Here is a 16,684-nt window from a genome sequence, read left to right as displayed (position 1 = left end):
GTGTTCATGATTATATACATCCATATATGTTTGACTTGAATGCTTTCACGCTTCTTTAATGCTTATTTTACCTTACAAGTTTACTTAAAGCATCTCAAGCACACTAGAATGAGTGAAGTGCGTGCTTCTTCTATGACATTGCTTTTTATGCTAATGTGCGTTCTAAACTACGCAATTTATAATTCATACACTTATTTGTCATTAATATCACATCAATTCACTCACTCAATCCTAGTGATTTACCTCATTCCAACAATGTCTGCTTCCTTGCTTTCATATCTTCTCATCTTATGGTGTTATATTTTTGTTTTTTATGATGGATGCACCATAAGCAATAACGGAAGCAAGACTAAGAACATACAGCAACCGGTTGACCTACCAACTGAAGGTAGCAATTCGGAGAGTCGCCGTATCCCCTTACTCATCTTTGAGTGCACTGAGGATAGTGCAAACTTTTAAGTGTGGGGAGGTCGTCCGACCGGTCGACGATTTTGGGTGACAAATTTTAATCTCAACACTTTTGTATTTCATTTTAGGTTTTTAGGATTTTTACTTTCATTTTCCTATTTTTGCATATGTATACACAATAAGCTTAGTCAAAATAATAAAATTTTTCAAGATTTCTATCTATAGGGCACCTCAATTGATTTGACTAAAAAAAATTTTCATAGAACTTGCTTGAATTATATATTGTGGATCATGTTTTCGAGCTAAGAACACAAGCAAGTGAGATTTGAGCCTAATAGTGTAGTTACATCTTACAACCACTTATTTTTCCTTCTTGTGTGCATTATTCTCTTTTTATGATTGTAATCTTTGATTTGTTTGATTCTCTATTTCCATTATTTTGTGTATTCATGCATTTATATGATTGAGACCCTCATTTCATTAGCTCACTTACCCAAATAGCCTTACCCCTTATCACCCATTGTTAGCCAATTTGAGCCTACGATTAACCCATTTTGTTCTTTAATTTAGCACATTACAAGTCTCAAAGCGGAAAATAATAAATGTTCTTATTTGGATCTTTGATTAGCTTAGGCTAGTGTGTGTGTAACATTCAAGTGTGAAAAATCTTGGGACATTGGGGGAATAAAAGGGTAGTTTTGTATTGTTATTGAAAATATTGGGAGTGGGGTACATGTTCATGTATTGATCAAATGTAAAACCTTATGCATTGATGCTCTTGTATATGGAAAGAAAATAAATGAGAAAAACAAAAGAAAAAAGGAAACAAAAAGAAGAGCATGGAAAAGAAAAGAAAAATATATAGATAAAGAAAGAAAGAAATAAAAAGAAAGAAATAAAAAAGGGGACAAAATGCCCCAAGAAAAGATCAATAAGGGTCAATGCATAAGTATTATGAAATGAAAAAGAAATGCATGAGTACGTGAAAAAGTGAAAATGGGTAGTTAGGTTAGCACTTAATTGTATAGGATGTCATAGGTTAGGTGGGAAGTTTAAGCTTATCAAAGATTCAAATTTCAATCTCACTTAACCAAATATGCATTCTTACCTTGACCCTAACCCCATTACAACCTAAAGAAAAGACCTCATGATAGATGTGTGCATGCATGAAATAAATGTTGATTGTTAGAAGAAGAACAAATATTGGAAAGCATGATTAGGGGGAGAATTGAGTGAATCAACCTTAAACACCTGAGTGAATAGAGTGCAAACACATCCGGTAAGGGTTTGATGCTCAATTACATGTTTTCACCTACAATCATCACTTTTTATGCAAGTTTGTAAAAATATTTAATAACTCAATTCAATTGTGGATGAGACTTGCTAGTCCTTAGCCCTTGTGCATATATGCTTCTTGGGAATTGATTTATTTTGACCAAGCAATTGCATTCATTTAGATAGTTGCATATAGGTAAATTGCATTTAGTTAGTTTCTATTGAATAAATGCCATACCCTTACTGCATTCTTGGTTTTAGCATGAGGACATGCTTGGTTTAAGTGTGGGGAGGTTGATAAACCCCATTTGTAGGATTTATCTTGTGCTTGATTTAGGGGATTTTATAACCTTTTACCCACATTTATCTATTGAAATAGCATGGTTTTATAACTTCTCCTTTAATTGTGCTTAAGACTGAAAACATGCTTTTTAGGTCTTAAAATAGCTAAATTTAATTCACCTTGATTCCATTAGATGCCTTGATATGTTTGTTAAGTGATTTTAGATTTAGGAGGCAAAGATTGGATCAAGGAAATGAAGGAAAAGCATGTAAAAATGGAGAACTCATGAAGAAATGTAGGAATCGCAAAAGCTATCAAGCCGACCTCTTCGCACTTAATCGATCATAACTTGAGCTACAGAGGTCCAAATGATACGGTTTCAGTTGGGTTGGAAAGCTAACATCCGGAGCTTCGAAACGATATAAGATTTGTCATAGTTGCATCACGTATAGGGGCACGCACATGCACAGTTTGCGGACGTGCCGATGGTTGCACATAATTCACTTAATGCAACTCGTGGCCAGCGATTTTAGAAGCTTTGTGGGCCCAATCCAACTCATTTCTGATGCTATTTAAGCCAAATATTGAAGGGGAATCAACATACTTGTCATCATTAGTCATAGTTTAGTTTTAGAAGTAGTTAGAAGTAGTTTTAGAGAGAGAAGCTCTCACTTCTCTCTAGGATTAGGATTATGATTAGGTTAGTTCTTAGATCTAGGTTTTTAATTCATCTTCTTCTACTTCTACTCTTCAATTCTTTGTTGTTACATTCATCATTCTTCTATTATTTTGTTGTAATTTCCTTTATGTTGTTCCTATACTTTGTTGTAGATCTACTCTTGCTCCTTCTCTTTTCTTTCCATTCAATTAGAGGTAATTCATAATAATTGTGTTTCTCTTAATTGTTGTTATTAATTCATTGCAATAATTGTTGTTAAATTTTATTGTTGTTGTCAATTTACTATGCTTTTCTTTCATGCCTTCTAAGTATTTGATAAAATGCTTGGTTGAGTTTTAGTGTAGATTTTGTTCCTCTTAGCTTTGGTTGAGTAATTAGTGACTCTTGAGTTATCTAATTCCTTTGTTGATTGATAATTAGAAGTTGCTAATTGATTTGAATGCCTCTAAAGCTAGTCTTTCCTTTAGGAGTTGATTAGGACTTGAGGAATCAAATTGATTCATCCACTTGACTTTCCTCCATTGTAGAGGTTAACTAAGTGGTAGCAATGAACAATTTGTGGTCACAATTGAGGAGGATAACTAGGATAAGACTTCTAGTTCTCATATATTGCCAAGAATTTTGTTAGTTGTTAGTTTATTTTCTTTGCCATTTATAATTCTTGTCTAAAATCTTAAAAACCCCAAATATAACTCACAACCAATAACAAGACACTTTATTACAATTCCTAGGGAGAATGACCCGAGGTTCCAATACTTCGGTTTATAAATTTAGGGGTTTGTTACTTGTGATAAACAATCTTTTGTATAAAAGGATTATTGTTTGGTTTAGAAACTGTACTTTACAACGAGACTTCATTAGTGAAATTCTAAACCGTCAAAAATCTAATCATCAGTCGAGCGTCCCCAATGTCACCTGACGAAGCCAGCCGTGTTTCATTGTGAGGTGGTCGAAAGGGTACAGCGTTAACACGGGATTGTCGAGCACCGCTGTCGGAACGCGGAGGTGGAGGGGCTCTTGCACGTCGCTGTACACTTGAAGTATCTGCTCCCGTATCATGCGTTCCATCCGTTTGCTAAAAATAAAGTAGTTAGAACATCTATTTATTTTATTCGATTTTCCCACAAATTATATTAAAGAAGTGTATACACTAAAAGACAAATGAACATTTTAAATAACTGGTGCATTAAATAACTCACCGGAGTAGCATGGGTTTGACTATTAGGGCCAGCTACAATTCCGGCTGCATTACTAACGGTGTACCGAGGTTTCTTTGGCATTTGATTATTCCTTTACACAACAGAAGGTCATTAGAGAACCAGCAATAGAACGATAATGGAAAACCAAATAGTGCACAATGACTATACCAATTATATCAATCAAGTTTCAAACAACGTTTAAGACATTATATAGCAATTTTGTTGCTGAATAATAATAAAAAAATGAAATTAAATAATCATGAAATGTTTGTTATCAACTTTCAAAGGTGCTAATAAAGGAGACAAACTCTGTGGTGTTAAAGATGACATGGCAACAACTTTTCATCCCCAACAAATATTTGTCTAAGTAAAATGAGAAATTAATATAACCTTAGCAAATTAAGCATTAGAGAAGTTGTTAGAAACATTTGAGATGTAAATATCTATCGTATTAAATTTTCCCTAAACCAGTCATGCCCAGTGTTGAGGCCGTAAACCAAAGATGGGGGGTAAGACTCATTAAAAAATTGATACTTATTCAACCTTTCTATAGCAACAACTTTTTCAGGTATCTCTAATTAATTTTGTAAATGTTGCAAACGTCTGAATGGTATGTAACAGGTCTATCTTGCATGTAAAGAAGCAGATCATCAATAACCAAAGGGAGAAAAATTCAGTATTATAACATTTGGGTAGGGGTCGCCATGGTTTGGATTTTCAAAAATCCAAACAAGATCCACTTTAGAACCAATTTTAGGTTCATGATACCAAACTGGAACCGGATTAAAAAGAGACACCGACTTAAAACGGGTTTGAAGAAACAAAAACCTATTTCATAGCGGGTTTAATATTTAGATCTGGTGTCATTTATTAACCTGATGTTAAATCCAATTTTTTAATATCGAAATTAAAAATCCGATTTTAAATCTGGTTTTAAAATATCCAAATGATAAATCTGGTTTTATTTTTAACATCAAATTTTAAAACCAGATTTTTTAACCAAAAATCCAGTTTTAATCAAAGTCTGATTTTCTTATCCCTCCCTGTCCAAACCAAAGGAACAACCAAATCCAACAAAAGAACAACAAAGCTTCTAATTAGCTTATAATTTTCATGTGGACAAAAAGTTACAACCGAGAAAAATCCAATCTTTAAATGGTGCATGAGGCATTTAACTTCACAATGCCTCCTGGAGGTGAGGAGACCACAACAGGGGATCCTGTAGAAGACGATGATCTGGAGTTGCCGTACTTGTATGATGGTCTAAGTCATGAGGCACAGGATTTTGCCGATCTTCTTGCGAATGGAGCGGAGGAATTATATCCCGGCTACTCGAAAATTCAAAATTGTCTTTTCTGGTGAAACTGTATCACATTAAATGTATGTGCGGTGTGAGTGACAAGGCTATGTCGATGATCTTGGACTTATTGCGGGATGCATTCGAGCAAGCCAAACTCCCATCCACTTTCTATGAAGCGCAGAAAACTATACGAAAGTTGGGGATTGAATACAAAAAGGTTGATGCATGCCCGAATGATTGCATGTTGTATCGGGGTGATGATGAAGACGTGACCAAATACAAGCAGTGTGGGACTTCACAATGGAAGCAAAAAACGCGAAAGGGTTCCGTTACGAAACTCAAAATACCGGTCAGGAAGAACGGAAAGCCTCTCCCAGCAAAAATGCTCCGTTACTTTTCTCTTATACCACGACTGCAACTGTTATTCATATGTAGCAAGACTTCAACTGACATGGTATGTCATAAAGAGTTTGATAATAATGATGGGTACTTGAGGCATCCAAGGGACGCTAAAGCATGGAAAGAATTTGATGCAAAGTATCCATGTTTTTCCAACGATCCGCGCAATGTTCGTTTAGTTTTAGCTAGTGACGGATTTAATTCTTTCAGAAATATGAGTACAAAGTATTCCATTTTGCCTGTGATTCTTATTCCGTACAATCTTTCTCCATGGCTTTGCATGAAATAAACATCTTTTATCCTATCTATGATTATTCCCGGTCCTAAAATGTCGGGTAATGACATAGATGTATATTTGAAGCCCTTGGTGGATGAGTTGAAGCAATTGTGGGATAGTGTTGAAACTTATGATGCTAATAAGAGGACCACTTTCAAGATGCGTGCGGTGCTAATGTGGACTATTAGCGATTTTCTGGGGTTGGGAAATTTATCTGGATGGAACACGTACAATGGGTTAGCATGTCCGAACTGTAATGTGGACGTTAAGCCTCAGCGACTAACATTCAGTCAAAAATTGTGTTACATGGGATATCGCCGCTTCTTGACTCAAAGCCATAAATATAGACTAGATCGTAGTCGATTTGACGGACAAGCTGAAAGCAGGGATCCACTGAAGAAGTATTCTGGAACAGATGTTTGAAGGCAGCAGTGTAACATGCAAGTATCGTTTGGGAAGAACTCAACTCTGACAGCCAAAAGAAGACGCATTGGTGAAGATGCAGATCAAGATGACTCGTATTGGAAAAAGAGGAGTGTGTTCTTTGATCTCCCATACTGGAAGGATCACATGTTGCGTCATAACCTTGACGTGATGCACATAGAGAAAAACATTTGTGACAATGTGGTCTTTACTATCTTAAACAACAGCGTCAAATCAAAAGATAATCTTAAAGCTCGCAAAGGTTTACAAAGCATGGGCATAAGGCTTGAATTGTGGCCGGACGAAGGTGGTAAATATCCTTCAGTAATCTTCACAATGTCGAATCCACAGAAGAATGTATTCCTGAAGACTCTACAGAACGTGGTCTTTCCAGATGGTTACTCGAGCAATATTGCTCGTTGTGTTGACATCCGGCAGCGCAAGTTGTATGGGTTGAAGAGTCACGACTGCCACATTCTAATGGAACAATTACTTCCAATTTTGAAGAAGAATGCATTGCCAAGTCCGGTATCGACTGTGATTGAGAATCTGTCCTCATTTTTTTTAGAACTCTGTGGAAAGGCTGTAAATCCTATGCAGCTTGGTGCCCTTCAAAATCATGTTGTGCAAACTCTGTGTCAGACGGAAGTGATTTTTCCTCCATCCTTCTTCACTATCATGGTTCAACTTACGGTGTATTTCGTTGATGAACTAAGACTTGGTGGCCCGGTACATTATCGGTGGATGTATCCAATAGAAAGGTTAGCTTGCTATTAAACGCATTTAAGACCCTTTTTTTTTTAAATTTTGTTACGTATTTACTAAGCGTTATGTCGTATTTATGTAAAAGGTACTTAGGACGATTCAAGCAATATGTGCGTAACATGGCACAAGCAGAAGGCTCAATTGCAGAGGGTTATTTATCCGAGGAGATTTTGACATTCTGCTCCAGATATTTAGATAATATTGAGACTAGAATCAACCGACCAGTGCAAGTTGATGATCAACCTATGGATATTACAAACAATACAGGAAGTACTATGTTCCCAGAAATTGGAAAAACTTCAGGGGCTGTTTCACATTTTGTACTGACCCCAATGGAAAGAGATCAGGCACACTGTCATGTGCTAGTCAATTGCGAGGCCGTCGCTCCATTTATTGAGTAAGTATGCAGATGTAATCATTAAGCACGAATATAACCCATTTCAAACACTCAGTCGTTGGACTAATTTCTTGTTATGTCATAAAGTACATTTAAGGCAGAAACCAAGCAAAAATTACGGGATCAAACAAGGTCGCAATCTAAGATAGACCGTGTTGTGCATGCAGAATTTTTTTGCCGGTTCAAGCGTGAGGTTCGTAGAAATTTAATCTGACCAACTTATTTGTGCCCTAGTATTATAAATTATGAATTCTAATGTTTTATACGAACAAACTATAATTTATGGTGCTAGGTTCGAATGGACAATACTGTACATTCAAAAGAAATGAAGTTGTTGGCTTTTGGGGCGTACAACGTCAATGGGTACAAGTTTAGAACTATCACAAAGGAAGACAGGCTAAAAACATAAAATAGTAGAGTTTATGTCTCATCTAATACAAGAAGTTATGCCAGCATGCGTGACAATAGAGTGGCTGTTGGTAGTGTTCCATATTATGGAAAAATTGTGGACATAATCGAACTGAACTACAGCTACCATTTCACAGTGGTTTTGTTCAGATGTATTTGGGCTGATACAACTACGGGCAGAGGAATCAAACAAGACCATCTAGGCCTTACTAACGTTAATTTCACTCGTCCAATTCACACCGGTGATCGAAAAGAGGATGAACCGTACATATTGGCATCAGAAGCCAATCTCGTGTACTATGTACGTGATGAAGTAGATCAAGAATGGAGTGTAGTGGTTCATGTAAAACCACGAGACTTGTATGACATGGGAGGAGAGAATGAAGAAGTTGAAGTTACTTTTTTTCCACAGCCCGGGTTGAACATGTCAGCAGCAGGTGACATCAGTGATTTATAGTTGACAAGGGATGATGATATAGACGACCCAACAGAAGATGTTTCTGATAACATCGATCATGTGGCATAGTGAAAATATGGCAAAACATGTACATCATTCATAGAATATCTGTGTGTGTCTAATAATTTTAACAGTGTTTATGATGTATGTAGTTTCCTAGTAACATTAGTATCTCTGTTTTCGTTTTTGAATTAAGTTTTCATTTCAAGTTGATTTTCATGAATACACCGGCCAGTTCCTTATTTCTTCCAACGATTTTTTGCTTTTCAAAGTTAGTTGTCAAGGCTTTGTTGTTCTCATCATCATTGTTATTGTTCTTAACTTCCAATAAAGAAAATTATGACATCGAGTAAATTATCTTCAATTACAGTATTGTTATCGTTGACAAATATAGTTAATATAAAATGATGTTGTAACAGGAGAAATGAAAATGGAGGATTTCTCATCATGCTGTGTAGGCACAACATTCGCTAATGAAATGGCTATTGGCCTCTCCATTCTCTTCATTGGAACATGCAATTACGGTTGCCAGAGACATATGGTCACGTAAGTTGAATGTTAGGTCTTGGTTGGATGCTATATTAGGACGATCTTGTTCTAATGAATACTTGGAAACGACGAACGAAGCTACTGTGCAGGTCTGTTCATTAGCCATACCCTTAAACACTTGAGTTAAACATTATTTGAATGATAAGTATTTTAAGTTGCTATATGCTTACAACATTTAACCAGTGATAGTTGTTACGTTCATGCTAAAATTTTTTAGAAACTTCATAAATGGGGATCAAGGTACGAGAAAAATTTTGGCTATGTTTTTGTGATATTTGTAGCTGGTAGGACATCTAAAGACATACTTGCTGAATTAAAGGTTGGAAATAAATTTCTAGCACAGAAAGTGAATTACAGAGACACAATATGCTTTACAAAATTGACCTCAACTATACATTTTATTATGGTGCAGATGCGCTTTAATAACTCGCATGGTGTTGAGCTGGAGATTGCTTCAAAAGAGGAATTGAAGTATATAGAACATGCTATTAGAGAGCTTCTTTCCAAGAAATCTGTCCAAACTACCGACGAAGGAGACGGTAATAGTTAATTTTGTATTTGTTATTTTTGAAAGTCCTCTTTCCATAATTCCATAATTTTTTTCCTTACTAACTAGAATGACTTGGAAGTTATCATTATCTTTTAATTAAGTAGATTTATATGTTGTTGGTTGCATGTTCATATATTCAGTGTCAGCTGAATATTCAGGCGAAATAGTTGCTGACACTCTAGATGGAGCAGACACTGATTCAGAAGACGATTTAGATGCTATCTCCTCCGGTGGAAATGACATCTCCAGGGATGTTGAGCTTAATAAGGTTCCAGAAGAAGACAACGAAACTTTAAACACCCAACATAGAGAAGATGTCGTACATGCTGCAAAAGGGGTTTCGATCTGAATAAGTTGCCATGGTTTGGAGATGACTTATCAGATCTGTTATCACGTCACTGCAGTGCTTTTTTGACAGAGTATTTCTGGCCAGGTCAATACGATGTTGATGATAAATTTTGACTCAAAACTTGTTTGTCTACTTTAGTAATTATGATTTTTATGCTTCATTGAACTATGTTCTGATTATATGAATTCGGACATTCACTTGATTTTTATGTTACCAGTTATGGTTAAATACAAACTCAAAATGGATGATACAACAAGAGAAAACCTGATTCATAAATTCGTGTTTTTAGTTATTCATGTATAAATATATTTTTTAATAACTGAATTATTTTTTAACTGAATTATTTTTTATGTAACATAAAATTGAAAATTTATTTAATGCATTAAGTTACAGTATTTGAAACATGTGTTTTCATTAAAAAAAAGCGAGGACTAGAATAGTTATAAGAAGGCGATAATATTTATACGAAAAAAATTCAAGTTAAAAATAATATTGCAGCGGTTGGAAAAAAACCGCTGCAAAACGAGTATCAATGTATTCAATAACTGGACATTTAGTAGGGGTTACAGAAAAAGCGCTGCAACATGAGATTATTTAGCAGCGTCCCCTGAAACCGTCACAAAAACCGCTGTAAAACGGGTACATTTTGCAGTCGTTACCGAAAAACTGCTGCAAGATAAGCTTATTTGATAGCGTCCCCTTAAACCGTCACAAAAACCGCTGGCAAATTCTATTTAGTAGCGGTTGAATAAAACCGCTGTTATCTGCCGGTTTTCTTGTAATGATATGTATAAATTATCTACGCTAACATTACATATATATGATTTTAATATAGTCACCAAAAATACATGATCTTAATATTTATATATAATTATATTATTTTTTTAACATTATATATATATATATTAAAAAAATAAAATAAAATCTTAATATAATAATCTTAACAAAATAATAATTATAATAATAAACCAAATTTTCAAAACATAAATTCCAATTTGTTCATATACTCTTCTCATGTGCTACCTTTGCTTTTTTGAGATTTTAGATTAATATTTCATTTATTATTTTTTTATTTAAAATGACATTTTAGTCGCAATAATAAAAAAAATTATTTAATTTTTAACGAAAATAATCATATAAATATATATATATTTATAATTATTTATAAGAATATTTAGAATATTTTAATATATATTAATATAATATTTAAATAATAAATAAAAAATATGTAACAATTAAGAAAATATAACTCACATAATAATTTTTTGGTGAAAATTCAGGCGTAGAAGTTAATAGCCGAGAGTCATTAAATAATTTGATAAGTTTGACTAAATTATTATTTAACAATTTTGAACTATCAACTTCACCTAAATTTCTACCAAATTATTTATTTATTTATTTTCTTTTAATTTTTTTGATTTTCTACGACAACCTGGTAGGTAACCGCCAAGAACTAATCTATTGCTAATCGAAATTTTATTATTTATTTGGACTTACGGCATGTCACTTTTTCCATTAATTTATTTCTAAATCAGTTGTAGTTTTACAAATTTTACCAAAATTATAGACGAAACAATAGATTCATAAAAATGTGTAAAAATTAGAGTCGCATTTAAAAATCGAATACTCTACCATTGAGTTAACAATCTATTCCCCTTTCTTCTTCTTTTTCTTTTTTATCACTTAAAAGTCGTATGAGATGAAAGTCTCATAAACGATTTTGAATGAGAGAAAAAAGTGAGGAATTCTCTTTTTAACTCTAACTCTCTCACTCCCCGTTGTTTTTTTTTCTTTTTTTTTTCTATTACTTTGAAAGTAGCTGTTTTAGCTTTAATCACTCGAATGATTTATTTTCTTTATCGGTCCTATGAAAACAGTTACCGTAAATTTTATTTTTTGGCTATACGGCTGGTTGAGTATTCTCTTTTTGGACAGAGGCTGGTTGAGTTAAGTGGGGTGCTTATATATATCTTGAAAAGTAGGTCCAAGCCCATGATGTGTAGAGGCCATACCCATACCCATGTTATATATGTTGGAGCGGGGAACTAACACTAGCACCACCAATAGGGTTTGCTGAGGCCGTCACTGCAAGAGAGGCAATTGAAGCTCTACACTTGAAGAACAATGGCCGTCGGAAAAAACAAGCGCATCTCCAAGGGAAAGAAGGGTGGCAAGAAGAAAGCGTATGTGTCCCATTCTCCTCTCTCTCTTTTCTAAACAATCTTTGAGTTTTCTGAATATGAATTTGTTTGTTTCCATGGGTTTTGCAGCGCCGATCCCTTTGCCAAGAAGGATTGGTACGATATCAAGGCTCCTTCCGTCTTCCAGGTCAAGAATGTGGGCAAAACCCTTGTCACTCGTACTCAAGGCACGAAGGTCTTTGTTTTTTTTCTTTTCTTTTATTTACCTTCATTTTAGATTTAATTTGTAATTCTCTTTATATTCATTCACGCATGGAAATTAGTAGTTTAGACGTGTATAATTTTTTTTCTCTATTGTTGAATGATTGTTCAGTTGGATAGTTGGATCCATTGTTTTATGTACGAATATACTGTAGCATTACTCTGCTTGTGAACCCTTAGAATATATTTACTGTGCTTTGCCGCCTGCTAGAATAATTTTTTATTTAGGGTGTTAGTAGTTGAAAGGATCTATTAGTACTTATGCTCTTCATATTTTGATGGTTGCGCGAATGTTTCTATAAATGATAGATTGCCTCTGAAGGACTCAAACATAGAGTGTTTGAGGTCTCACTTGCTGATCTTCAAGGGGATGAGGACCACGCCTTCAGGAAGATTAGGCTGAGAGCAGAAGATGTACAAGGAAGGAATGTGCTCACAAATTTCTGGGTATGTTATATTGCTTAACCTCCTTTAATCTATTTATTATCTTGTATGGCTGTAAACTGATTGAAACTTTTCCTTTAATCTGCAGGGAATGGATTTTACTACTGACAAGCTGAGATCGCTCGTAAAAAAATGGCAAACTTTGATTGAGTCTCACGTCGATGTGAAGACCACGGATAATTATACCTTGAGAATGTTCTGTATTGGGTTTACCAAAAGAAGGTTTAACCAGATGAAAAGAACCTGCTACGCACAGTCTAGCCAGATTCGTCAGGTGTGTTAACTGATATGGCATTAAGCTATGTTTGTTCTGTGTTGAATTTGAAATGTTTTTGCTATATAATTACAATCCACTTTTATGAGTTATTGAAGATAATATTAATAGGAGTTTGAAGGGTGTGTACTAGACAGTTTTTTTTAGTAGTAATTTGTTGGGACATAGTATTTGAATTATTGCTATAACCTCAAATTGTTCACCAAACTTGATAATTCATTTGGCCCTTTTGATGGATTTGGAGGATTATAACATTTATATGAACACAGTTTTGCATATTACTAATGTTGTGTGCCCTTATTTGTCTCCTCAGATTCGTAGGAAGATGAGAGAGATCATGACCAACCAGGCAACATCCTGTGATCTCAAGGAGTTGGTCCGTAAGTTCATCCCAGAAATGATTGGTAAAGAGATTGAGAAGGCTACATCTAGCATTTACCCTCTTCAGAATGTGTTCATCAGGAAAGTTAAGATACTCAAAGCACCCAAATTTGATCTTGGGAAATTGATGGAGGTATGTCCCTTTAAAGGATTCCATGTTTTTACACAAGTTAGTTTTAAATCTGATCAGTAAACTAATTGTACGTTGCCGTTGTTGTTGGTCTTTTGCAGGTTCATGGTGATTACTCCGAAGATGTTGGTACTAAGGTGGACAGGCCTGCTGATGAACCAATGGCTGAGGCTACTCCTGAAATTGTTGGGGCTTAAGTGATAAATGGGGTTTTAGATTGTTTTAGGAATGCTCCTGCATTTACTAGTATTTATTTACCAGTTTTGTTTTGACAATGAGAAACATAATTTTGCTTTCAATCTAAATTTTTGATTTTTTGTCTGCAAGATTTAATTATCATGTCTTTTGACCTCCAATCTATCCATTTGTTGGTTTTGAAAAGGCAAAAGAAGATCGCGCAATATAAGCTAAGCTCTGTTTATTTGTGCTTGTAGTTAGAATTTTAATAGTATACAAAATTTTTATGAAGATTACTTTGAATTTAAGATAATCTAATGATACAATTTATTGTTATTACTGTAAAATTTTGAATTTGAGTAAATAATGACTCAATTTTATAACATTTTAGTAATTCATGTATTTTTAATAAAACCAAAGAGAAGATAATGCAAAAGTTTATGGAACCTATAAAAAATGGCAACAGAAAAAGATGAAATTGTGAAACCTATTTGAATATATCAATATATTCAAAATGATACAACAATGTTGTTTCCAATTAGGGAATTATCTTAATAATTATCTGGTTTAAGGCGTTTGCACACAAATATTTTTATTTATTTGTATGTTTTTTAGATCAATATTATTATTTTTTTATTATATCCAAAAATATATATCTATTTTGAATTTTTGATTTCATACATTAGTTTAAGGCTTAATTTGGTAAAGTTTGATAAAGTTTTTTAAAGATATACTTGTGAATAAAAAAGATTATTTATTTGTACTTGTATCTTTTAAAAAATTGGAATATTTTTATTTTTAAAGATAATTTGTATTTATCAAAATTAAAAAATTTAATATAAATTTAATAAATTAATATTTAAATTTAATTTTTATATTAATGTCTATTATAGTATTTTTAATTTTTAAAAATTATTTATTAAATACACTTGTTTATTTGTGTTTATTAAAAATAATTTTTAATTTATCAAATTTAGATGCTCTAACTTTTAAAATTTTATCAAACCAAATTTAAAATATAGTTTTACATTTCAATTGGGCTACACATCCATATCATTTTTCATCTAAGTCCATCCAGATTGGCCCAACACTAAAAAAACCAAATCTCATTAAATGAGCGCGTATTCATGCACCGAAACCCCGAAACATTTAACATTCATTCGCGCCTTCATTATGAAACAACGTTCCTTCTTCAACCTCGAAACCGCCACTGGAGAAGTTCAAATCTCTCTCAAAATCTCTCAAACCTCCATCGTGTTCTCTGCGAAAACTGCTCCTACTCCAGAATCGCGTCAAGCTTTCGAAAGGAAGAAGAAAAAACAAACAAAAATAAGAACAGAGACTCCGCAAGGTATGAGAAAAACTGTCATTATTATGTTCATTTAATTTCTCTCAAAACTCGCGTTTCTCCTAGTTCGATTTAAGGTTTAGTGATTGAGTTGTTTCGTTTAGTAGATTGGCTTATTATGAATCCATTTTTATTACGTAACTTGGGCATACGAATAGAAAATGTATTGTTATTTTCTTTCTGTGATATATTGATCAGTTCATTGGTGTTGGTCATTTTGATTTACTTGATTGTTAGTGTGTTCAGTAGATTTCTTTTGGATGTAAAAATATTTTTCTTACTGATTGAATGTTATCACATTTTATTCAAAACATGAATGGAATTCGGTTCAGTGGAGTTGCTTATTTTGATGCACTGTTTAGTTGAGTCCTTGTACATGCAGAAATATTTTTATTGATGATTAAATGTTTATCACGTTTTATTCAGTACATGAATGTTATTCGGTTCAGTGGAGTTGCTCGTTTTGATTCACTTGATTAAAATGTGCATGCTTGTGCTTGTCAGTGTATTGAGTGAATTATTGACCAAATTTTTTTGTCCTTACAAAAAAAATGAAGACAATGGTGACAAAGAAGAAGAAACCGCGCTATAACGTAAGCATATGTACGTATTAAATATATTTATCGCCTTTCATTCAAATAAAGTCTATTTTGTAATGAAATTACAAAAAAATAAAAATAAAAATAAAAAATAAAAATGGTTAATTTCTTATGCAACTGTTATGATTGATGCAGCCTCTTTGCTCTCGGCTGCTGTTGGATCTGAGAGATATGTTGCTGAGCTAGTGAAATTCAGAAGGGATTGTACAATATTTGCATATTATTAATATTAGCAACAACTGCATAAGTTTGAGGATTTTATTTTTATTGGCTTTAACATGCATACGTTTGTTTTGTGTCTCTACTTTATAATTTTATCTCTGTTGTAATTAGTTTATATTCAACTTTTTCTGTACTTACTGCTTAACGCCTTCTTGTTGTGTTACCAATAAAACTACATTTTTTGAGTTTTTACTATTTTATTTTATTTTATTTTACCAATAAAATTATTTTGGGACAAATTGTTCCTCCACAACACACCTGGTCTGCAGAATAAACTGAACATATTATTAAGGTGAAACAATTATATAGTACTAAATGAACGAAACATTATCCATTGTATAAAATCAAATTCAAAACAGCTTTCTGCATAATGAACTGAACACGTTATTAAGGTGAATCAACTGTATAGTACTAATGAACGGAACATTATCCATTATATAAAATCAAATTTAAAATACATGTGTCTGCAATTTAGAGATTATCAATTCAATTCAAAACACCTGCGTATATTCAATTCAATTCAATTCAATTTAGTAATTGTATTTCATTCAATTCGATTCAAAAAATAATTCAAACCTCATCCACTTGATTCATTTCAGAAGAATAATCCAAATCGCTCTTATTCACTTGATTTGAAGTTGAATCATTCATTGTTTTGATAGAATATTAAAATCTGAAAACGAAGAAGATAAATCCACAAATCGAAGAAGAAAACGAAGAATAGGAAGAAGGACGAGCAGCAGAGAAGAACAACGAGCAAAAGAGAAAAAAAAAGAAGAAGAATGATGAGCAGCAGAGATTGCAGATCCAAATCGTTTATGTAATTTTGTTACGTTAATAGGAGGGAGAGGAGGGCGCGCATATATTTCACGTAACTTCGGGGAGGAGAGAAGCGCGTTAATAAAAAAGTGTTTGGATGACTTGGTTAGATTTTTTATATGGATGTGGAGCATTAGTATTTACATTTTGCTAAGTTGACAAGAGAAGAC

General features: G+C 33.5%; 1 protein-coding gene across 1 annotated transcript; it reads left to right on the top strand.

The window, feature by feature from the left end:
• The first annotated feature begins 11,719 nt into the window (after positions 1 to 11,719).
• On the top strand, positions 11,720 to 13,682 carry LOC130979508 (40S ribosomal protein S3a). Its single transcript, XM_057902963.1, has 6 exons — positions 11,720 to 11,901; positions 11,989 to 12,094; positions 12,430 to 12,567; positions 12,653 to 12,838; positions 13,152 to 13,352; positions 13,451 to 13,682. Exons 1-6 carry the CDS (start codon positions 11,843 to 11,845, stop codon positions 13,544 to 13,546), a joined length of 786 nt encoding a protein of 261 aa, XP_057758946.1. The 5' UTR covers positions 11,720 to 11,842; the 3' UTR covers positions 13,547 to 13,682.
• The last annotated feature ends 3,002 nt before the right edge of the window (positions 13,683 to 16,684 follow it).

Source organism: Arachis stenosperma, chromosome 5 (assembly GCF_014773155.1).
Source record: "Arachis stenosperma cultivar V10309 chromosome 5, arast.V10309.gnm1.PFL2, whole genome shotgun sequence".
NCBI classification, from domain to species: domain Eukaryota; kingdom Viridiplantae; phylum Streptophyta; class Magnoliopsida; order Fabales; family Fabaceae; genus Arachis; species Arachis stenosperma.
This window is presented reverse-complemented; position numbering and strand designations above follow the sequence as displayed.